We start from the raw sequence: 25,173 nt of genomic DNA, 5'->3' as shown, positions 1-25,173 counted from the left end.
CACGCAAACTGCCTGGCAGAGTCCCTCATTGCTCCCCACCCCACCCCGAGTCCTGGTCTCTGCTGACCTCGCTTCATGGCTTGCTAGGATCATAGAAGCCACAAGCGAATCTGCACACTCGTGCCCACGCGTAGAGGCTGTGTGGTGTTGGCCACTTTTGTGGAGAGGAAGAGCGGAGCGTGGGGTGGGGCTGGCATGGCTGGGCAGCTGGCTGCACCCACCGCACACACCGCCCTCTAGCCCAAGCCTCTGTCATCTTTTGAGTGGACCATTAAGTGACTTTGAATTTTAGGTCTCAGATTTACTTTTGTTTCCTCTTTTCCTTTTTTAGAACAATCTTTTTAAAAAGTGCTTATCTGATTATGTCATGCTCAAGAGCTTCCATCATTCCTAAAATAAAGATCCAAGCCCATATTACAATCTTCTGCGTTCTAGACTACCTTTTCAGACTCATTTTGTACCCTTTTCATTCAGGTGCTCGTGCTGTAGCCTCATCGGCCCTGTATGCCAGTTTCCTCTCGTTTTAGGACCTTTGCACATGCCAGTCCCTGTGCCTAGAATAGTCTCCTCCTCTCCTACTTGATGCCTGCTCATTCTGCTCACCCTGCACACATATCGCCTCTGCAGGGAAGCCTTCCCCAACCTCTCAGACCAAGCTGAGGCCCTGCTGCGTGTGGAGAAAATCTCACGGCCAGAGGAGTTTGGTATTCTTGTGAATCCATGATCTCATGGTGCTCACGCTGCCTGTCCAAGTCCCTCTGCTTCTCAGGCCTTCCGTACGCGCATGTGCACACACACACACAGAGCCCCTCTGTTCTCTGCTCATCTTGCCTCACACTCACTGTGCTCTTCTTTTGTTGGACTTTCATCCGTTTATCCTCGTTTACTGCCTAGGAGAGCATTTGCCATTCACCTGTGCTCAGTAAACACCAGCTCAGTAAATAAATGAACAGAGATTGGTGCTTAGAAGAGGGGTCCGAGTGACAGGGCTTCAGAGCCCAGCTTCCCGTGGCCCCTGCACCGGCCTCCTGCCTCTCACTGGCAGGCTCCTGCCGATGCAGCAAGCTCAAGCACACACCGCAGCGCCAGCTCTGCCTGGGCTTGGGGGGCGGGGGTGCTGCCCGTCCTGCCCCACAGCCCCGCAGCAGCCCAGCGGCACCAACACACGGCCTTTGCTGAACTTGTATGCTTCCTTTGTCAGATCACGAATACGGTATTGTCTTCCCCATTTTAACTGCCGGGAAGCCTGGGCCACACTCACTCCCACATGCCGTTCACCGCATCGGAGAGGTTCAGTTGCTACTCAGTTAGGCAGCTTAGTTATTCTCTTACACGTAGTTTTAAATATTCTGCCCAGAATTCATTCAGAGATAGGAACACTAGAGGTAATGATGGTGTTTAGTAAATTATTTGATAAATTCATTAGGCCTAGGCGGTATGCCTAGGGCTTAATTTTTTCCTTTTAGTAAATAGTGATAAAGCACAGTGGTTGCTCATATGCTACATCTGTCCCTGTTTATGACAAATAATACAGAGATTCTGTGTGCCCTTTGCCCAGTCTCCCCCAGTGGTTACTTCATAGCTGGGATTTTGACATGGGTAAAGTCAAGATACAGAACGTTTCCATCACCGCAAGGATCCCTCAGTTGCCACACGTGTGGTCCCCCCCACCCTACCCATTCCGTATCCCCTGGCAACCACTAGCTAGTCTCCCTTTTTGTAATGTTGTCCTTTCAAGATTATTAATACAAATGTAGTCATATAGTAAGTAATATTTGGGGATTCACTTTTTTCACTGAGCATTAATTCTCTGGCGATCCATCCATGTTGTATTCATTGCTTTGGATTGCCGAGTCATATTTCATGGTATGGAAGCACCACAGTTGGTTGAACCACTCACCTGTGAAGGACATCTGAGTTTCCAGTTTGGGGCTATAACAAATAAAGCTGCTGTGAACATTTATGTACAGGTTTTCTCTAAACCTAAGTTTTCATTTCTGTGGGATGTGTATGTCAAGGAGTACAGTTGCTGGGTCATACGGCATCGCATAGTTTTTTAAGAAATGGCCAAACTGTTTTCCAGAGTGGCTGTACCATTTTACATTCCCATAAATAGTATGTAAGTGATGTAGTTTCTTGACATCCTCAGAAGCATTTGGTGTCGTCATTTTTTTTAATTTTAACCATTCTGATAGGTGTGTAGAGAGATTTTATTGTGATTTTAATTTCTCTTTCCCTGATGGCTAGTGATGTTTACATTTTTTGGACTTTGTTTGGTCTTGGCATCAGGAAACTACTCCATAAAATCTGCTGGAATTCCCTCTTGTATTTTCTGGAGAAATTGTATAAAATTATTGTTAATTCCTTGAATGTTTGGTAGAATTCTCCAGTAAAGCCAACTGGGCCTGGAGATTTATTTTTTGGAAGTATTTTAATTATGAATTCAATTTCCTTAGTACTTACAAGGCTGGTCAAATTATCAATGTCATATTGATGAGTTAAGATGGCTTGTGTTTTTCAAGGAATTGGTTCACTTCTCAGTTGTCAAACTTCTATATGTCATGTTCTTTGTAATATATCTTTATTCTTCTAATGTCTGCAGAGCCTGAAGTGATAACAGGTTTCATTCCTGTGTGGGAATCTGTCTACTCTCTTTCTAGAAGTCAGTTTTGCCACAGGTGGTCAATTCTATTTATCTTTTCAAAGAATTGGCTGTTTGTTTCATTGATTGTTCTCCATTGTATTTTTGTTTTCAGTCCTATCATTTTCTGGTGTTATTTCCTGCCTTCTGCTCTTTTTTGGTTTCTTTTTGCTCTTCTTTTTTTAGATTCTTTAGTTGGGAATTTTGATTGTTGATTTGAGACTTTTCCTCTTTTCTAATGTGTTAGTGCTGTGCACTGCTTACGCGCTACGGTGGCCTCGTCCCATACACCTTGATCTGTTTATTTTTATTTTCATTTAGTTCGGTGTATTTTATTTTCCTTTAGACTCTCTTTGACCCATAAATTATTTAGAAGTGTGTTTAATTTCCAAGTGTTGGGAGATTTTAAATTTGTTCTTGTTTGTGTCATGGCTCATGATGTGGTCTGTGTTGGAGTATGTCCCTCGTCACTTAAAAAAGAGTATTCTGCCATTGCTCAGTGGACTGTTTTATAAATGACAATTAGATCTTCTTAGTTGGTGGTGTGTTGAGGTCTGATATACCCTTGCTGATTTTCTGTCTGGTAGTTCTACAGTTACTGTAGTTGTGATTTATCTATTTTTTCCTTTCACTTATCTTAATTTTTGCTTCTCACCTTTTGTAGTGCTGTAGTTTGGTGCATATTTTCTTGGTTAATTGATCCTGGTTATCACTGTATACTGTTCTTCTCTGTCTCTGGTAATTTTCTTTGTTCCAAAGTCTACTTTATTAGATATTAATATAGTCATTTCTGCTTTGTCTTGATGAATGTTTGCATGCTATATTTATTGTATATATTACATATACATCTACTACTACATTATTATATATCTTATTGTATATTTTCTTATTAGGCAGGTTATTGTTGGGTTATGTTTGATCCATTCTGCCAGTCTTTGTCTTTAAGCTGTGTATTTTGGCCATTTACATTTAGAGTAATTATTGGATATGTGAGGGCATTTTATTTTTTGTTTGTTATCTTTTTTGTTTTTCTCTTTTCTTTTTCCTCCCTCTCTGGGGGTTAAGTGAACATGTTTTGGAATTCCATTTTTACTTATCCATGGTGTTTTTGAGTGTTTCTCATTGCATAGCTTTGTTTGTTTTTAGTCATTGCTCTAAATATGACATTGTGTATACACATAAGTTGTCACATTCTGCCGTTTTCATCATCTTACCAATTCAGGTAGAGAAACTTTTACCTTCCTTTACATTTTTCTGCTCTCTTTGTTTATAATTGTTTTAAGTACTTCCTGCACATATATTGAAAACCCCATCAGACAGTGTTACAATTTTTACTTAAATCATCCAAAATAATTTAGAAAACTTGGGAAGGTAAGAAAAGCCTGCTGTTTTTGTTCATACATTTTACTGTGTTTTTTCTTCCTTTCTTATACTCTGAGATTCTTTCTTTTGTTTTCTTTACTTATTTTTTTCTACGTAGAGAGCTTCCTTTAGCCATTCCTTTTCCCCTGGTCTGCTGGGGCCATCTTCTCTTGGTTTTCCTTTAGCTGAGAATGCCTTGGTTTCCCCTCTACTCCTAAAGGATCTTTTTGCTTGTTATAGAATTCTTGGTTGAGAGTTCTCTTCTTCCAAGTATTTGGAATATATTGTGACACTTTTTTCTGGTCTCCATGGTTTCTGATGAGAAATTCTTTTTCTCTTCTATGTAAGGTGTCATTTTAGGGGGGCTGCTTTCAAGATTTTTTTGTTGTCAATTTTCAGAAGCTTTACTATAATCTTGGCATTTATTTATTTGGGTTTACCTGTATCAATATCACTCAGCTTCTTTATAGGTTTCAGCTTCTTACAAATTTGAGGCGTTTTCAGCTCTTACTTCTTTGAGTACCTTTTCAGCTCTGCCATCCTTCTGTCCTTCCAGACTCCACTGAGGCCGGCATGGCTCTTTGTTGTGGCTGCACAGGTCCCTGAGGCTCTGTGCTTTCTTCGTTGTTTGTTTCTTGCTGGTTTACACTGCCTGGTTTCTGTTGTTGCGTCTGTCACTTCTCTGAGTCTTTCCTCCGTCCCTCCCAGCCTGCTGCTGAGCCCACCCACTGTACTTTTTCTTTGGGTCTTTGTGTTTTTCAGTTCTAGTTTCTCCATGAGATTCTTTGTCTCCTATTTCTTTGCTGAGGCTTTCTGTTTTTTTTCCCTTGTTCCAAGCATGTTCATAAGTGCTCACTGAAATATTTCTATCACGACTGCTCTAAAGTCATTATCCGGTAACCCTGACATCTGTCAACTCAATATTGGCATTTGTTGATTATTTTCTTTCATTCTGTTTGATATCTTCTTACGTCTTAGTTGGCTTTCTCTGTCACTCTTCCATTAGGGGCAGGGGCACTACTGCCTCATTGCTGCCAGGTAGAGGTACACGGCCAGGGTCCCCCTTCTGCCTGCACTGACACCAGGCTGGGGCTGTTTTCATTTCCGCTGGCCTCAGTAAGAGCCCCACTCTCCCCTGAGCCTCCTCTGATACAGCCCGAGCCAAGAAAAGGAGGGTGCACCTCACTGCAGGGGAGCGGAGGTAGGGGCTCTCCACGTGGTCTTCACTGATGGCACCGTGAGGGCCACTGGTTACCGTCTCAGGGATCAAAGTCCGGCTCCCTGCTCTGATGCCACCGCGGCATTGTGGGAGTGCCTCTCAGCTTCGTGAGGGTCAGAATCCCAGCACCCCTCAACCCTCGCTGGTGTGGAGGGGACGGGCCCAGGCTTTTTTGTGGTTTGGCTGCAGTGGAGTCATTTCTACTTGCTGGGCCCCCCCCTTCCCAGGCTTCTCTGAGCTTTTTTGCCCGTGCCCCTTGGCACTTCGAGTTGGCCAGAGTCGTCAGCTCCAAGTCAGGGAGGTCCATGAGATGTCATTTCTTAGGTCCTTAGCCAGCCCGTCACTTCTCTCCACTTTTCAGTCTTCTTATGTTCGTTTTATATGTAACATCCAGGGTTTGGGGTTGTACTTAGAAAAACAAGGAAAATAGGACTATTCCATCTTTGCGGAAGAAGTCTTGCGTATACTTTTAAATAATACAACTTAATTTCAAAAGCATATTCCCTCCCTAACTAAGTTTAGAAGATCTTACTGCAGTTTCATCTGCAAGAACCAGAGTCAACAGGCAGTATTACTCCTCATGGCAAAGTAATGGCAGAGTCTGTGCTGGTCAAATCTGAGACGCCACCAAGGGTGAGATCATGGGTGCTGTGTGTGTTTCTCAGAGAAAATTGCTGCGGGTGAACGGACTGCATGCTGACTTCGGAGAGGGTAAAAGCGGGAGGGGTGTGCTCCTTGGAGAGGAATCAACATGGTAGTTCTGTGAAAAGCACACGCAGAGGGAAGCACAACCAGTGGTGTGTAAGCCGTCAAATTTGTTTTCTTGATTTACTGTGTTAACAAGCGGATGTTCACCAGCTTACAAAAAGCAAGCATTCCTTTTCTGAGAATGTTGACAAGGCCTTTTAAAACCCCAGTTTGGTGGGTCTCTCTTCCTTGCAGAGATAGAGCTGCTTGCTTTGCCATTCAGAAAGGGCTGCAGGCGTCGCGGAGTGATATCAAGTTGTTTAAGCACAATGACATGGCTGACCTGGAGCGTCTACTAAAAGAACAAGAGATGGAAGATCAAAAGGTATGAGTCTTTTGAAGAAAATTATACAGTTCTTTTGTACTTGCTAACCAGCTGAATTATATATGAAATGGTAATTTGTCATGAAAACTTGCCTGCGGATCACATTTGGATATGAAGTGAGGGCATTCCTGCTTATTAAGTGCACTCTGCGTTGGAGAGCCAAGTCTGCCGGTAATGGCCTCAGCGTTGCCATAATTACATGTGGCAGCTTTGGGGGAAGGTAATGCAGGCAGCTTTCTAAAAGAGAAAAACAGTGTGCGTGTTGGGGGCTGGGGGTGGACTCTCAACTCTACAGAAATAACACCAGAACGCATTAGTGTGGTGACAGGATGTACTGTGTGGGTTCAAGAAAAGTTTATTTTTATCAGAATAAATCATGTATCAATTAACTGGAAGAAACAGTGCTAGCAGATCTTAATGTATGAGTTTATGAACGAAGGGCCTCTGTCCCTCTGAGCAGCTGCTGCCTATGGGCAGCAGTGACCCCAGCCTGATTTCCTTCCTGAGCACCTGCACCTGCATCCCTGAGGGGCGGGGAGTGGGGGCGGGGATCCACTTCTCGGTGTTCTCAGGAGAGAGTGCGGCAGAGGAAAGGTGCCCAGAGCAGCACTGGGCTTGTAGTTGTCACGTACTTCCCCTGACGACCCGGATGGAGAAGGCAGTTCTCAACCTGGGCACCACATCCTTTGTCATAAACACCACTTTCCAGAGGACTTTTCCCAGTGCAACTCATTCATTACCGGAGTAACTGATGAAAAATGCTCATCGTGTTCCTTAATTTTGTTTTAATTTTCATTTTTCCAGATATATGCATCATTCCTTTAAGATTCTGTCATCTGTTTTAGGTGACAGCCCAAGAGCAGTGCTTCATGAATACACACTTTCCTATAATGAATATGCATGGACTCTCACTGTTTTTTTGTTTTTTTGTTTTTTAACGATTTTATTTATTTATTTAATTGACAGAGAGAGAGAGAGCGAGAGAGGGAACACAAGCAGGGGGAGTGGGAGAGGGAGAAGCAGGCTTCCCGCTGAGCAGGGAGCCGATGTGGGGCTCGATCCTAGGACCCTGGGATCATGGACCTGAGCCGAAGGCAGTCGCTTAACCAACTGAGCCACCCAGGCGCCCCAGATTTTCATTCTTTGATGCTGCATGTGCTGTAGGCCAGTGTTTCATAGTTATATAATTTAGAAAAGTCTGTTGGGAAAATCTTAAAATTGAGACCATTCCACTGATGAATTTCTTTTGACAAATTGTAATGTCCGTAATAGAATGCTACCAGGTTGGAGAAGGCAGACTTGAGAATGTGACCAATGAACCAGTCTTCTGTAGAGTTTATTTTCCCAAGGGAGTTTGTACTGATTTGGAAGATGGGGTGTGTGTGTGTGTGTGTGTGTGTGTGTTTTACAAGATTTATAATCTGTGGAACTTCTTTTATGAACAATGAGAAATAAAATTCTCTTGAAATTTATTTCTGTTTTATAGTTTTTACCTTTTTACTAATTAATTTATAGCACATTTTTCTGGCACGGGTAGGCTTTCTAAATAACCTTATTACACTTTGGTTTTGGGAAATAATTTTTTTTTCAGTTTTTATTTTCAGATAAATACTAAATGCCCAGCTTTTGAATATTTTCTACTTAGACGTTTATCTTTTATTTGAAAGTGAATTAAAATATTGTGGTTTCATCCAATTTGGAACAAATTTTTTGGTGTCCATTTTTCAGGTAGTTCATAGATGTTTTTTCATTCTCTTTCATATAAGGTTCTCTTGTTCCATATTAATTTTTCTTTTAAAAAAGGACAGTAGGGTGGTGCCTGGTGGCTTACTCGGTTAAGCATCTGCCTTCAGCTCAGGTCATGATCCTGAAGTCCTGGGATCGAGCCCGCATCAGGCTCTGCCTGCTTCTCCCTCTCCCTCTCCTGCTCCCCCTGCTTGTGCTCTCTCTCTTTCTGTCCAATAAATAAAATCTTTTAAAAAATAAAAAAGGACAGTAGGTAAAAACAATAGTTCTTGGAAGAAATACAAATAAATGTGAGCAAATGAAAAATACTCGGGCCTCACTAAGAATTGGTGAAGTTAGGCAAGGAGGTTTCGCCTGTCCGATGAGGGAGCATTTTTCACCATTAATAACCAGTGCCAGCACTGATCTGTGTACTGAAACAGGCCCTCCTGTAACTTTGGGGAGAGTGCCAACTGGGGGTAAATGGGCTGCAGAATTCTTACATGTCCGTACCCTGGTAGTGTATCTGGGGTGCTGTCTTTAGAAGAGAGTCCCAAGTGGTGTTAAAGATTAAAAGATAGTCACAATGTGACGTAAAAAAGCAAAAGGAGGGAAACAGCCTACATCCAGCGTTGGGGGAATAGTTAATATATGGTATATCCACCGGTAGAATAGTATATCTCCATTGAAATCGTGTTTTCAGTAATTATTAATTAAAATAATTTTTTTTTAACTCTGGTCGTAACACTGTTGCAGTAAAATCCTGATTTGAACAAAGTCATTTATAAAGATACGTATTTACAAGAAAGATAGCGGGTAGTGTAACTAGCTAATCTGTTAAAAATTTTATGTACTTTCCCATTTCCCAAGATTCCCACATTGAATATTTTTAAGTCATAATAAAAATACTTCATTTTGGAAAGGTAGGGAGAGGCTCACCTCTCCTCACGTGACCCCCAGCAAACCCATGGCATTCAGGTTTGAGTTAAGAACAGAGTGAAGATGGCCAAGCAAACACAGTGGCGTGTACTTCTGCATACTTCAACAAACACTTTTCTGAGCATTACAGCTGTGGTTCTAAAATGTCCTGATTAGAAGCTTAAGAGGCAAGAAACTTTTGAGTAGGAAGATGGTGCCAGCTTTACCTAAGAATCGCAGTATTTTTTCAGCCTTGCACACCTGAAGCATCTACAAATTCACCAGTGTGAGTGGTTTATTATTAGTGACTTGCCATCAGTGGGGTACAGGAAGGTTATGTGTTGTTTGAAATAGGCCTTCCGCCACCACCTCAGACATGCCTAGATGAGGTCATGGTTGAGTTGTACTTGACCCAGTAGTTAGGAAGGAGAAGATTTTATCTGCTGTTTGGTAGATGGAGAGCAGGGTTTGTCTGTTTAACTTTTTATCATAGAAAATTTCTGGCACTTTCAAAGGAAGTACAGTAGTATAAGAAGCCCCCGTGCCCTTTTCCCAGCTTTGTTATCAACATTGTGCCATTCTTGTGTCATCTGAGCCTTGGCTAAACTCCCTGCCCCATCTCTGTGATGATTCCCATCATCATTGCATTTCTGTTTTAGGTAAACTTTGTAGACATTGAAGTGAACAAATCCTAGCCATACGTTTTGACCAGTGAATAATCCAGATAATCATGGCCCTGTTGCGACCTAAAATGTGCCCATCTCCCCAGAAATTTCCCTTGGGCTCCTTCTCAGTCATTCTGGGTTTGGAGGGCTTTGTTTGTTTCAGTATTCTCAGAGTGCTTAAATTGTGTGCGTGCGTGTGTGGTCACCTCGTTGATTGTGTGAACGAGAAAAACGTCAGAGAAGAAAGCACTGTTCTTTGTCTCAAAATAACAGGGTATGAAACCGTGAACTTGAAACTCACCCAGACTGTCTTTTTGTTTACTTACTCAGATGAATAGATCTTATCAAGTGGAGTGCTAGGGAGCATCTAACAGATTTTGCATTTTGAAGTTAACTGAAATTTAAAATGTCTTTTTTTTTTTTTTTCTTTTACAAGAATCCTCGCAAGGCTCGGGTCACACGACGTTTCATTGTAGTGGAAGGGCTGTATATGAACACTGGAACTATTTGTCCTCTTCCAGAACTGGTAAGCAACCACGTTTACTCAGTGTTTCAGGACTTGGACCATGGGGCAGCTATGCTATTTGTTTATGAGCACTTCTATTTTTTTCTTTTTTTCTTTTTTTTTATTATGTTAGTCTCCACACAGTAGATCATTAGTTTTTGATGTGTTCCATGATTCATTGTTTGTGTATAATACCCAGTGCTCCATGCAGTACGTGCCCTCCTTAATACTCATCACCAGGCTAACCCATCCCCCCACCCCTCTCCCCTCTAAAACCCTCAGTTTGTTTCCCAGAGTCCATAGTCTCTCATGGTTCATCTCCCCCTCTGATTTACCCCCCTTCATTTTTCCCTTCCTTCTCCTAATGTCCTCCATGCTATTCCTTATGTTCCACAAATAAGTGAAACCATATGATAATTGACTTTCTCTGCTTGACTTATTTCACTTAGCATAATCTCCTCCAGTCCCATCCATGTTGATGCATATGGTGGATATTCATCCTTTCTGATGGCTGAGTAATATTCCATTGTATATATGGACCACATCTTCTTTATCCATTCATCTGTCAAAGGATATCTCAGTTCCTTCCACAGTTTGGCTATTGTGGACATCGCTGCCATGAACATTGGGGTGCATGTGGCCTTTCTTTTCACTACACCTGTATCTTTGGGGTAAATACCCAGGAGTGCAATTGCTGGATCGTAGGGTAGCTCTATTTTTAACTTTTTGAGGAACCTCCATACTGTTTTCCAGAGTGGCTGCGCCAGCTTGCATTCCCACCGACAGTGTAAGAGGGTTCCCCTTTCTGCACAACCTCTCCAACATTTGTTGTTTCTTGCCTTGTCAATTTTTGCCATTCTAACTGGTGTAAGGTGGTATCTCAATGTGGTTTTGATTTGAATTTCCCTGGTGGCTAATGATGATGAACATTTTTTCATGCGTCTTTTAGCCATTTGTATGTCTTCTTTGGAGAAGTGTCTGTTTTGTGTGTACTTCTAATGTCTAACGTCTGCATTGCTTTGCACAACAGGTACCGTAAGTACATTCTGACTGTATCAGGGAAGTAACTTAACATTACATGCCGACCCTGGTCTTTAAAGAATAATCAAGGCCCAGCTTTTTAAAACCAACTATATTGAGGTGTAATTGACATACAAATAAAATACATTTACTTTAAGTGTACAGTTTTTGTTTAAAGATTTTTATTTTATTTGAGAACAGAAGAAAGCACAAGTGATGGGGAGGGGCAGAGGGAAAGGGAGAAGCAAGGAGCCCAAAAGGGGGGCTCGATGTGAGGACCATGAGATTATGACCCGAGCCAAAGGCAGATGCTTAACCAACTGAGCCACCCAGGTGCCCCAAAACAGCTTTTTTAACAGGAAAAGCAATGTACTGTTTTTAGAAACCATGACTGTTGAGATTTCTTTTTCATGGAGGTGAAGTTCACATAAGATAAAATTAGCCATTTTAGAGAGTACGGTTCTGGCATTTGGCAAAGGCACCCTGTCACACAACCATCAACTATCTGGTTTTCTCCCAATAAGACCCCTGCCCACTAAGCAGTCACTCCCCATTTTCCCCTGCCTATAGCCCCTAGCAACCACCCATCTGCTTTCTGTCTCTATGGATTTACCCATTCTGGATATTCCTGATAAATGGCATCGTATCATCTATGACCTTTTGTATCTGGCTTCCTCTGCTTCCCATGTTTTCGTAGTTCGTCCAGTTTGTAGCACGTATCAGTCCTTCATTCCCTTTTAATGCCAAGCCATAGTCCCTCGTGTGGACGTGTTGCATTGTTGATCTGTTGATGGAGATTTGGATTGTTTCCGCTTTCTGCTTGTTGTTGTAAGTTGCCATGAACATTTGTGTACAAGTCTTTGTTTGAATCCCTGTTTTCAGTTCTGTGTATATTCCTGGCCATACAGTTGCTGGATCGAACGGTAATTCTGTGTTTAACTTACTGGGGAACTGCCAGACTCTTTTCCCCAGTGGCTGCACCATTTTACATCCCCACCAGCAGCGGGGAGGGTTTCAGTTTCTCCACTGCCTCACCAGCACTCAGTTGTTTTTTTCAATTTCTGCCACCCTGGTAGGTGTGAAGCACGTGGTTTTTATTTGCATTTCCCCAAAGACTAATGATGTTGAGCCTCTTTTCCTGTATTTGTTGGCTATTTGTATATCTTTGAAGGAATGTCTTTAGAAGTCTTTTGCCCATTTTTAAATTGGGTTGTTTTTCTTGTTCTTTACATGTTTTGGATTCTAGACCCTCACTAGATTCATGATTTGCAAATATTTTCTCCAATTCTGTAGGTTGTTTTGTCATTTCTTTGATTAGTGTCCTTTGATGCACTGAACATTTTAATTTTGATGAAGTCTAATTTATCTAGTTTTTTGTTGTTGCTTGTGCTTTTGGTGTCATATCTAAGAAATTTGTTGTCGAATCCAGAGTCATGAAGATATACCACTATGTTTTCTTCTAAGAGTTTTATAGTTTTAGCTTTGTTTTAGATATCTGATCCATTTTGGTTTTTTGTTTGTTTTAAGATTTTATTTATTTGAGAGAGAGAGAGAACACAGAGGGAGAGTGAGAGGCAGAAGCAGACTCCCCGCTGAGCAGAGAGCCTGATGCTGGGCTCGATCCCAGGACCCTGAGATCATGACCTGAGCTGAAGGCAGACGCCTAACCGACTGAGCCACCCAGGTGCCCCCTCTGATCCATTTGACTTAATTTTTGTATGTGCTATGAGGGATGTGTCCAGTTTCATTTTTTTGCATGTGGTTTCAGATTGTCCCCGTACCATTTGTTGAAGAAACTGTTGTTTTCCACTGAATGGTCCTAGTCCATTGACCATAGAGAGATGGGCTGTATTTCAGGACTCGAGTCTGTTCCATGTGTCTGTATGTCTAGCTTTATGCCAGTATCGTACCATCTCAATTACTGTAGCTTTATAGTAAATTTTGAAGTCAAGACATGTGAGTTCTCCAACTTTGTTCTTTTTTAAGATTGTTTTTGCTTATTTGGGGTCCCTGGAGATTCCATTTGAAGGTTAGGATCAGCTTTTCTATTTCTGTAAAAAAAAAAAAAAAAAAAGCCATTGAAATTTGGATAGGGATTGTATTGAATCAGGATTGTATTGAATCTGTAGATTGCTTTAGGAGGTATTTCCATCTTAATGATATTAAGTCTGAATCCATGAACACAGAAGTATTTCCATTTATTTAGATCTTCTTTAATTTCTTTCAGCAGTGTTTTGTGGTTTTCACTGTACAGGTCTGACATCTCTTTCGTTAAATTCATTCCTAAGTATTTCATTCTTTTTGATGATGTTATAAATGGACTTGTTTTAGGGGTTGTTAACTGCTAGTTTATAGAAATACAACTGATTTTGAGGGGTTTCTTATTTTTTATTTTTTATTATTTTTTTAAGATTTTATTTTTAATGTAACCTCTACACCCAACATGGGGGCTCAAACTCACAACCCCCAAGATCAACAGTTGCATGCTCCACCAACTGAGCCAGGCAGGCACCCCTGATTTTTGTCTTTTAATCTTGTATCATGGAATATTCTATATATAAACTCCTGTAATTTATGAATAGAGATAGTTTCACTTCTTCCTTTCCAATTTGGATGTCTTTTATTTCTTTTTCTTTCCTGATTGTTCTGGCTAGAACCTCCCGTACGGGGTTGACTAGGAGTGGCAAGAGGGAGAAGCTTTTCAGGCTGCCATCATTGAGTATGATATTAGCTGTGTGTTTTCCCTAAATGCCCTTCATCAGGTTGAGGAGGTTCCCCCCCCCATCCTAATATGTTGAGTGTTTTATACCATGCGAGGTTTGGATTTTGTCAAATGCTTTTTCTGTATCAGTTGATGAGTTGATCATGTGTTTTCCTTCATCGTATTAATATAGTTGATTTTCCTATGTTGAACCACCCTTGCATTCAGCCACTGAAACTTGAATCTGTGAGTTCATCAATTGAATGAAGATTCAGAATAAGGATTTCATATCTTGTTTTTAAAGTTTTTCACTGTTTCTTGAGGAAATCTAAATACATCTTAAATATCACTGAAAGAGATGTATTTGTTTTCCTTTTCTTATTTTCATGTCAAAGACTGATAGAAGCACATGGGGGTGATAGTGGGCCAAAAGATACCAGAATTGCATATTTAGGACTCTGATAGTAAAGCAGTACCGGTGGACAGATAATACAGCCAAACCATGAACAAAATATAAAATGTAAGGAACAGGTCAAGTATATAGTAGCATTGAGTTTGTAAAGATTACAGAATACAGATTAGGGTTTGACTTTGGGATTTCTGTTTTGTTTCACTGATTGTGTACCAGTGCTGTCATAATATTATTGAAAATTTTCTAAAACATGATTTTTAAAAAATATCTCATTCCTATAATGTTTCATACATATGAATGGATGGCCAACAGTGTTGAAAAGATAGAATTCTCCCCAAATTAGCTTATTCATTATTAATAAAAATCCATCTAAATTTAGTGGTTGATAATCACTGTACTTTAATTGACTTGTGATACTGATCACGTTCATACCATTTAGGGATAAATCAATTAAACATTGAGGGGGGAAGCTGTATACAGGCTTGCATATGTTCAGTTTCCCACTGTGTAAACAAAAAAGTAACATGAAATAATTAGAAGAACCTAAGATAAATATACATCTAAACCTTTGCTGGGAAAAGACTTTCTTATAAGACCAAAAGCAAAGAGAAAAACAGATTGAAAAGCATATTAATGAAAACTTTTTCTGAATTAAAAAAAAATGCCATGGATTCAAATTAAAACACAGTGCCACTGAGGGAAGAATGATATACATTTCCTCAGGAATTTTATGTATAATCAAACCAGTATTTAACAGATAGATTACATGTCATCATTCATACCTTAATATTTCCATCTTTAAAAATTGGCATTGTGCTGTCTATATTATTGAGTTAAATTTAGAGCATCTAAAGTACAGCCTCTTTTCGTCATCGTGGTACCGTTGACCATTGAGCAATGCAGGGGTTAGGGGCACTGACCCCCACGCAGTTGAAAGTCCACATGACTCTTGATTCCCCAAAAACTTAACTACTAATAGTCTCCTGTTGACTAGAAACCCTATCCATAACATAAACAGCTGATTAACACGTTTTGTAGGTCATACGTATTATACATCCTTAAAGTAAGCTAGAGAAAAGAAGATGTTAAGAAAAATCATAAGGAAGAAAAAATACATTTACAGTGCTGGACTGTATTTATTGAAAAAAATCCACGTCTCAGCAGATCTGTGCAGTTCAAACCTGTGTTGTTCAAGGGCCACCTGTTGTTATGTTCTAGAAAGTGCATGTACATAGTTATGTTCTATATACAGGCTGTAAATACTGAACTATGGCTCTTAGGGCAAATGTGGTTTGTTCTCTGCAAGCCTCTGGTCAGAGCATTTTCATCATTCGCTCAGTACCTGACCTTGTTTTATGTGTTTCTTGTTCAAAGACATTTTATTTAACACATATTGGGGAGTTTTTTTGTTTCTATTATTATTTTTTTAAAGATTTTATTTATTTGTGAGAGAGAGAGAGAGAGCACAAGCAGGGGGAGGGGCAAAGGGAGAAGCAGGCTCCCCGCTGAACAGGGAGCCCAACATGGGGCTTGATCCCAGAACCCTGGGATCATGACCTGAGCCGAAGGCAGACGCTTAACCGACTGAGCCACCCAGGTGCTCCGGTTTAACACATATTGTTGATTCATTCACATTGAGCTCAGGGCCATCAGCACTGTAACTCATGCCTGAAATGCAGCTGATCTAACACAACTGTTTCCTCTGTAAGACACATCGTAGCTGTCTGGCACTTAAGAATGCTAGACGGCACTTCAACGCTGTGCTTGGGGCCCTCCTAAACAAAATCGCCAGCAGAGAGCACAAAATGCAAAAAACATGGTAATAAAGAAATCCTGAAGGACATTTGTTTACAGTATGAGCCGAAGCAGTAGTCAGACTCAGCTGGGAATATGCAAGGATTTTGCCCCTCTACACTATGCCTTGTGTGTTGATTACAAAGAAACTTTAGCAGGTGGGCAGATGCACAAATACAAATCCACCAGTATTGAGGATCAACTGTACATGCTTTTTTTTTTTTCCTTTTTATTTTAGGTTTAGGTTTGTTCTTCCCAATATATTCTCTAGTGTGCTAATCATCAGTATTTTAAAGTTGTGTTTTGTTTACCACTTAGGTTAAGTTAAAATACAAATACAAAGCAAGAATCTTTCTGGAGGAAAGCCTTTCGTTCGGAGTTCTGGGGGAGCATGGTCGAGGAGTCACTGAACATTTTGGAATCAGTGTAAGTTCTCCTACTCTGGGACATTTCCTTGTATAGAAAACATGCAGTCCCATCCTGCCGGACACATTTCATGGGCAGAAGATGGCGTTCCTCATCAGTGTGCAGGGTCATGCAGCTTTGGGGTGTGTCACTTCGCTGAGCCCCTAGAGGATCAGGTCAGCCAGACCAGGCCTATCTTCCCTCAGAACCTGTAAACTCACAGTGGCTACTCAACAGAATTGTGGTCTGTTTACTTGGTAGCATTTGATCTTGGCTTTCAATATCTCTTCTCTAGAAATGTGTTTTTCTTAAAAACAGTAAGAAGTCCCTAAAGTAGTCTTTTAGAAAATATTATGATGGCAGTGAATGTTGTTCTTTCTAGTATTCATAGTTCAGAGTCCTCTGTTATTTCTGTGTATGGGGTATTAGACAGTCATGACTTCTGTAGAGAGTCAGAAACAATGCTGGCACAGATTATGCAAAGCCTCAAGGTTCCCGACAACTGGAATGAGTTGGTCATGTGTTCTCTTGCTGATGGGAAATGAGCCCCAACTGCCCCCAGTCTTAATGGTTTGTGCCCCTGGAGGCTGTCAGGGAGGAGCAACGTCAGCCTGTCCGCAGGACCTGTCTTCACCCACCACCGTGTCACCTGTTGAGCTGAAGGGAACTTTTCTGCAAATCCTGTGCATAAAAGTTTTGCAACCTGTGTTAAAAAGTTGAACTAAAGAGCATGAAAATCACCTTAGATTATCTGTATCCCACTACCAATACGGTCCAGAGAAAAATGGAGAGCAGAACAAATATCACACGAAGTTACACTGACATATACTCCTCAAAGACAGACTAACATTTGGTGATTAAATGCACTAAGGAAAAGTGCAGAATATATGGACCTTATTTGGATCCTGATTCCAGCAAATACTATAGAAAACGAGCTTTGTCAGACAGGTATTTGAACACTGAATATTTGGTGATATTAAGAAATTTTTCATTTTTTAGGTGTGATAATAGTTTTGTGATTATGTTTTTGAAAGTGTCCATATCCTTTAGAAATGCACACTGAAACACTTATAGATGAAACCATATGAAGTCTGGGATTTGCTCCAAAGAAATAATGAGGGCAGCAGGGAGCTATACAAGGTAATGGGTTGTCCGTGAACGGATAATTACTGAATCTGGTGATGAGAATTGTTCACTCTATTCTCTCTACTTTTGTATATGACTGAGATTTTTCATAATGAAAGGTTTTTTTAAAAAAGAGTACACAGATTTCCTTGTTGGGTCTGTGGACCGTTTAGAAACCCCCAGCTGTGCTTGGACCAGTTGTCATCGCAGCCATCAGTGAGTGATTTTGAATGGCTGCTGTGTGCCCAGCATGCACTTGGTGCTGGAGCCGGAGCCGGAGCCGGAGCCAGTGCTGGTGCACAAGGTGAGGGTCAGCGGAGCACTGAGTTGAGAAGATGGGCGGGACTCAGAAGCCCACGGGTACACAGTAATTGATTTTATTTTTGAAAAGTTGAAAGGTAAATTGAATGTAGGGATGAAATGCTCAAAACTCTGATAGATTTGTTTGTATTTCTCTCAAGTACCTTCTGGGGGAAGGCCAGCTGGACACTGTTTAAGCAAGGAAATGATCTTATTTTGTACCTCTGAATATTTTTGGTATGAAGCAGTTTTGGATTTCATTTTTTTTTTTTTAAGATTTTATTTATTTTTTTGACAGAGAGATAGAACAAGTAGGCAGAGAGGCAGGCAGAGGGAGAGGGAGAAGCAGGCTCTGCGCTGAGCAGGGAGCCCGACATGGGGCTCGATCCCAGGACCCTGGGATCATGACCTGAGCCGAAGGCAGACGCTTAATGACTGAGCCACCCAGGCGCCCCGGATTTCATTTTCTTTTAATTTCTCTCTCTCCTACCGCTGTGAGTAAATTGTGTGTGCATGATGAAATGGCCAAAAAGTGTAAAGTGAGACCCTTTCAGAGGTGCACTTCGACACATCCGTCCTTGTAGCGATAAATTTTGTATGGTTTACCCTTCACTTGGCATGTACGTAGTGTGTTTGAACGGAGATGTTGACGTGATCAGGACTGAAATTTTGTCTGCAGGCTTGACATGGGTTTTTATTTTTTCTTTTAAATTGAGGAATAACTACTACTGTCCCACTTTTTTGCAGATTGATGACATTGATCTTATTAGTGCCAACATGGAGAATTCCCTCGCTTCTATTGGAGGTTTCTGCTGTGGCCGATCTTTTGTGATTGACCATCAGGTGGGTTCATTTTGAAAAACAAAAGCAGAAACTGAAACCAGTTGTTCCACTGGTCATGCTAAGCAGTTACTCAGCATGTAACTTCCAATCACAGAATTTCATTCTGACCTAGTTTACCACAGTTTTTATTTAAAAGTCGATTTGTTGGGTGCCTGGGTGGCTCAGTTGGTTGAGCGACTGCCTTCGGGTCAGGTCATGATCCTGGAGTCCCAGGATTGAGTCCCGCATCGGGCTCCCTGCTTGGCAGGGAGTCTGCTTCTCCCTCTGACCCTCCTCCCTCTCATGCTCTCTGTCTCTCATTCTCTCTCTCTCTCAAATAAATAAATAAAATCTTTAAAAAAAAAAAAAAGTCGATTTGTTAGTAGAATCACTCAGAATATTTACAATTGAAATTATCTCCCTTTTAAAAAAGGCTTAGGGGCGCCTGGGTGGCTCAGTCGTTAAGCGTCTGCCTTCAGCTCGGGTCATGATCCCGGGGTCCTGGGATCGAGTCCCGCATCGGGCTCCCTGCTCCGCGGGAGACCTGCTTCTCCCTCTCCCACTCCCCCTGCTTGTATTCCCTCTCTCACTGTGTCTCTCTGTCAAATAAATAAAATCTTTAAAAAAAATAAAAATTAAAAAAAATAAAATAAAAAAGCCTTATTTGTGTTACAAGTATGACTTGTATACACTTGTGGATATTACCACCTTACCATTTGTACACACTGTTTGGAGGTGTTGCAGATCTGGTGCCTTTAGGTTTTTAGGCCAAAAAAAAGAAGCGTATTTATATCTTTAACTTGTTCATTTCTTCTTAGAGACTTTCCGGTCAGGGGTACTGCTTTTCAGCTTCATTACCCCCGCTGTTGGCTGCCGCTGCCATCGAGGCTCTCAACATCATGGAGGAGAATCCAGGTATAATCTTCTGAACCCAGGACACCAGGCATCGCGGTGACGTCAGCCAGGCTGCTGGCGTTCTTTTGGAGTAATTAGCTGGAGGGAAAGTGTTGACCACACAGAGCTGTGCCTCTGAATGACATTACCTGGCGTTTATAGGGAGAATGACAGTGAAGACATCGTCCTGCCTCAGGAATTCAGTGGAGAGCTTCTCTCCTCCCAGGAGACAAGCCAGAGCCAAAGTGGGGCTGGCTCCCAGGATGGGCGGCAGTGCCAGGAGGAGGAGTCAGCTCTGGGCTAGTTGTCATTGGAGAAGTTAGCTGAAGTGTGCTGCTGATTCTCGGTACATATAATTTGTAGCTTATCCGGTTTTTTTCCTTCAGCCTTTGATGGATGAGTTGGTACTAAAGCCAAACCCGGTTACCAACCGTTAAAGCTTCCTTAATGGGCCAATTTGACTAAATTTCAAATGTGCCTTTTGGCTGTTATAGCACTCCTCACAAAGCCTAAAACAGAAATGAAAAGCAAGCCTTACTTGGTATTTCTAAATTTAGAATTTTTAAAATTTCTAAATTCTTAACGGTTTTAATTCAGAGTATCAGGAAATGTGAATGTTTCTGGGTGCACATTCATATGCTTGCTTGTGAGAAGGCCTGGCACTCCTGCCTCTTGCTTAGATATTTTAGTTTTTTTAATTTTCCATGAATAAAGTGAAAATATCAAGGGAAAGGTAGTAAACATACTGCAGTGTCTATCTTTTACCAAATTGTTAAGGGTCCAGAAATAAGTAATATATTTATACCCTTTTATTAGCCAGATTATTTGTAGAACCTGATGAGAACAAGAGCCATTGTTTTGTTGTGGAAAACCTCATCCCAGATTCAGCTGAAGGTGGGTGAGGAGCTGCCAGGACATGTGTGCCGAAGACCAGGGCTTGGGCCTTTGGAAGTGTTCCTGTCTGTGTGCTAGTAGTCTGTAGGAGTATTTACAACATTTTAAATTGATGAACTTGAACTTTAAAAATCTTTAAAAATATTTTTAGATTAGTAATAGCAGATCTTCCAGATATACTATCAAGTGCATTTCTTTTCATACAGGTATTTTTTTAGTGTTGAAGGAAAAGTGCGAACGAATTCATAAAGCTTTACAAGGGTAAGTTTTATATATTTTCAACCAACTTCAAGTTTATCTGTACCACATTTAAACAACTAGTGAAAAATTTTGAATGTCACCTCTTTGGTTTTGAGTATATTTAATAGGCTTGGATCAGTTTGACTAAATTACAACTAAGAAAGGAGAAACTCCATTCAGTCAGATTTGTCTGTGGGCTTGAAGCCAGAACATCCATTTTGTGGTTGAAGAATCATGACTGTTTTTCTAAAAAGAATACAAGCTCACTAAAAATATAGCAGTACATACAGTACAAAGATGAAAATAACCACCAAACATGCTACCACCAGAAATAACTTTGGGTAAACATGGGAGAATCTCTCCACATCTGTACAGATAAAATGATATCATTATATGTTATGGAATTAGGTGACAGTGGGTTCATACTGGCCATACTCTTTAGAAAATTACTAAGTTTTATTTTAAATTAAGAAAAACAGGTGAAATTGAAATGAACCTTTCGAGTTTTTACTTGTGTTTGTCTTAACTACACAAGAGTAGCTCTATAAGATTCCTCTGGAATGGAGAAAAAATTCAGGTTGGTGACAGCTTCAGGCAGATTCTTGGTCTTACAGAACATGATCTCACGTTGCCCGAGGTATTTCCTTTTGCCTTACTTAAGGTGGAAATATGTCTTTTCAATCATGAAAGTCCTACCTATTGACAGATGTGGAAACTCGAAGCTTCTGTAAAGGACAAGGACAGTGAATAAATGAGCAGATCACAGCTGTTCCAGATAAGTAGGGGCAGAAATAATTAAAGTTCTGGGTGTGTCTACATGATAGTAACAAAAGTTCTTCTTGCATGATTTATGGTTAGGAGACATTATTTGTGTTGGTCCCAGTTACTTTGGTTTATAAAATATTAATATGCCAACACAGTACAGCATGTTGGAGTCACTGTAAATTTAGGAACACCAACCTCAGGTGCCCTTCATTCTGTCTAGTGGTATTAAGGTGTTCATCTTGTAAGCCCAGCCCTCCACCTTACCCACTCTTTCCCACCTTTCTCCCCTCCTGGGTCCCCAGCCCCCTGTCTGCACTCCACCCAGTTAGCAAACAGCCTGGCTTCATTGCTGTCACTCGGACTCCCACATCCTCCCTCACAAATCTGTACACTCACAGGCGTCTGAACCAGTCTTCCCTCAGATTACAGCTGAATATATGCCTCCTGCCATCATAGCTCTTCCCCCTCAAGGGCCCAGCGCCTTTGGCTGTCTCCTCTCTTTTGTCACCCTCTCGGGAGTCATTTGATTAGCATTGAGTACACTCCACCCTCTTGTCTCAACTGCTTCTTTCCCTCGAAGACCCCACCTTCTCCTCCAGCTGCTAGCCAGTTGCCACTTCTCCTAGTAGCTAGTCTTCTCTGGAGCTTGCACTTTGTCCTCATGATCTGATATCCAGCAGTCCTTCCAAACTCCTTCTAGTGGTTTGTTTCATTCTGTTTATGATGATGTATATAAAAGTCCTATTATCTGAATAATGGTTCTTTCTTCCTTCCAGATTCTTAAACATCTTAGTAATTTTTCCTCTCTTATTGCATTGGTGTAGGTCACTTAACATGCTATTGACATCTTTTGTCACAGTAGTGGTATATCTGTCATTCACAGTATAAAAACATTTCTTCATTAAGTATGAAATAGCATACTGTAAGTTTTCTGTAGGTGGTATTTATCAAATTATTCCTAGATTTGGAGGCGTTTTAAAAATCATAGATTAGTCTTATGCTGAATTACATTGTTATAATTTTTCTGGTGTTAACTTATTGTATTCTGGAGTAAAACCCTATTTGATTGCATTATTTTTTCCTGTGCTGTTCTGCAGCCTGGTTTATTGAGAGGTCCTAGTAGGATACATTACATTTAAGGAAAGGAGACATAAATTATAGTGCTCACTGGTGGTTTGAAAGGCAGGTGCAATTGGCTTCTGGCACTTCACATGATGCTTGACACACAGTAGTTATTCAGTAAAGCTTGGTGAGTCCTAAATGTGCTTAAGGAATCAAATGTGCTACAAAGTGCTTTATGTGCTAATTTCATTCTAAGGGAAAAGCAAATCTTTCCAAGTGAAGCTAGCTAAACAGAGGCAGTCTGAAATGTTTAGCTCAGGGGTGCCTGGGTGGCTCAGTTGGTTAAGCGTCTGCCTTCAGCTCAGGTCATGATCCCAGGGTCCTGGGGTTGAGCCCCATGTTGGACTCCCTGCTCAGCGGGGAGTCTGCTTCTCCCTCTGCCCGCCACTCCCCCTGTTCGTGTGTGCACTCTTTCTCTCTCTCAAATAAATAAAAGCTTTTTTTTTTAATTTTAAAAAATTTAAAAATGTTTAGCTCAATTTCAGATGGTCATGTATCACCATTTATAGCCTAGGAGATGAGTCAAAAATCAAACTATTATTAGTATCGGATAAAAATGAACTTTAAGTGAACCTGACCTGCAGTTCTCTTGACATCTGTAATAATCATTTGAAAATACAGGATTTTACCCCTAAAGAAATCTCTCTCCCTCCCTGAGAAGCTGCAGATGTCTGTGCTGTTAAATCCTAAGAAAGATGAAAATAGTCATGATTCAAGTAAAACTTAACAGAAAACATGCAAATTAAGAAGGGAACTATACAATCTAAACACACTTCTGATGGTCAAAATGCAATGTTTTTAATATCAGAATTCATCCCTGTAATTTATGAAAGACAAGATACAGCTAAAGACTGAGATAATAAACAAGGGAACATTATCAATAGTAAGTAGTCATGAAGGAAACAGTAGTAGGAAACAATAGTGTAGACGCTTCCCCAGAAGAGTGGTTTGGGAGGGAGGCCCCAGGAGGTGGTCCTCAGGCTGGGATCTGGCTTATTGGCCAGCTGCAGAACACAGGGAGAGGGGCAGATGAGGAGGGGAACTGTGGGCAGAGAGGAGGGAGCGGCCTGCAGGTGTGAGCCAGAGGTGTCTGTCAGGACACGGACCTGCCTTGCAGCCACACTCACGGAGCGGCCTTGTAGGCGCATCCTAGACTAGCGAGCCCTGCCCAGAGCATGGATTTCAGCTGTGTCTGTCGGGATTGGAGCCACCACATGATGCTTCCCTGGAAAAGCCACAAGCTTCTGTTCCATTCATTAATGCAGACTTTGTACGATTACTTAGATGTGGGATATCTTTGCACCTGGAAGGGACTTACGCTTGCATGTGTGTTTGCTTTCAGCATCTCTGGGTTAAAAGTGGTGGGGGAGTCCCTTTCTCCAGCATTTCACCTGCAGCTAACAGACAGCACTGGGTCTCGAGAAAAAGACGTTAAACTACTTCAGGAGATTGTAAATCATGTAAGTATGTAGTTCTTCTGCCTTGACCCCACGCAGTGTTTAAATGTCTAAATGATTAGCTTTCCAGAAAACCCATTCGCTTAGTGTCCAAAGCCAGGCTTTCATACATGTAGGTGGGGTGGCGTTATGAGTCACAGTCCCACAGAGCACTGGACAGCTGTCTGGACTGAAACCCCAACATAGCTCAGAGACAGGTCAAAATACTCTGGTAACCAGAAAGGAAGAAAGACCACTCCTTTACCAGGCCTGATTTGGAGGTTGACTTAAATATCTTTATCTCCTGAAAGTGATTTTACTAGTAATTGTAACTTAGTTATTAACTGAGAAATGCCTCTCCGGGGAAGACTGCTTGCCCTTCTGTGCTCAGTAGAGCTGGTTTCCTGGAGCCCGGCCCTGCTCCCTTGCCTCCATGCAGCAACCCCTCCTCCTCACAGAGGAACGGAAGTGGCCATGCAGCCCCTTGAGCGAGCATGCTAGGGTGGCCCTGCCTTTACCTGACTCTTCAGTGCAGCTAGCATGCATTTGAGAATGGAAGCAGGCTTTGTTCTGCCTCCCTGTGCTGCTCGTCCTGATGGTTCCTTCCAGGGGCCTCTGCTCCGAGGCCCTGCCACTGGGCGTCAGGGTGATGGCTGTCCTCCACCGTGAGCCTTTGCCCTGCTGTGGCCAGGGGGTCAGGCCTCTCTCCCTGGTCACATCACTGCTCTGTGGAGACCAAGGGTGACGCCACCCTCTGCGTCCCAGCTTGCTTTAGCTGTCCTGCGTCCCACAGTGTGAAGGATGGATCGTGGAGAGCTTCGTGCGGTTTGTGGCCTTCTGGAGTCGGTCATCTCATAAAACAAAACCAAACGCAGAATCTGAGATTCCTAAGTAAGGAAATGTGTGTGATTATGAGCAGTCAGGCTGCAGTGACTGTCACCTTCTGAGTGCAGAGGTGCCACAGGTGTCCCCTTGGGTACAGCTCTGCAAGCGTGAGAAAGACAGACTCCCTCTCAAGGGAAGAAACATCCCAGAGGCACCTTTTACCACCTCGGCACTTGTACTGTGAGGTCACGTGAGTCTATGCGGACGTAAACAAAGTCCAGCATCCTTGGGGTTATGTGGCACCAAAACAG

At 41.7% G+C, this 25,173-nt stretch overlaps 1 protein-coding gene across 3 annotated transcripts in view; it reads left to right on the top strand.

Annotated features, from left to right (window-relative positions):
• SPTLC1 (serine palmitoyltransferase long chain base subunit 1) overlaps positions 1 to 25,173 on the top strand; it is a 55,982-nt gene that overhangs the window by 25,983 nt on the left and 4,826 nt on the right. For all 3 annotated transcript variants that reach the window (XM_021694357.1, XM_021694356.2, XM_044920491.1), the window contains exons 7-13: positions 6,165 to 6,294; positions 10,039 to 10,128; positions 16,353 to 16,460; positions 18,612 to 18,707; positions 19,505 to 19,601; positions 20,681 to 20,735; positions 23,944 to 24,061. In XM_021694357.1, the coding sequence (XP_021550032.1) occupies positions 6,165 to 6,294; positions 10,039 to 10,128; positions 16,353 to 16,460; positions 18,612 to 18,707; positions 19,505 to 19,601; positions 20,681 to 20,735; positions 23,944 to 24,061 (694 nt within the window). The remainder of the gene's footprint in view (positions 1 to 6,164; positions 6,295 to 10,038; positions 10,129 to 16,352; positions 16,461 to 18,611; positions 18,708 to 19,504; positions 19,602 to 20,680; positions 20,736 to 23,943; positions 24,062 to 25,173) is intronic.

This window comes from Neomonachus schauinslandi, chromosome 13 (assembly GCF_002201575.2).
Source record: "Neomonachus schauinslandi chromosome 13, ASM220157v2, whole genome shotgun sequence".
In the NCBI taxonomy this organism is placed as follows: Eukaryota; Metazoa; Chordata; class Mammalia; order Carnivora; family Phocidae; genus Neomonachus; species Neomonachus schauinslandi.
This window is presented reverse-complemented; position numbering and strand designations above follow the sequence as displayed.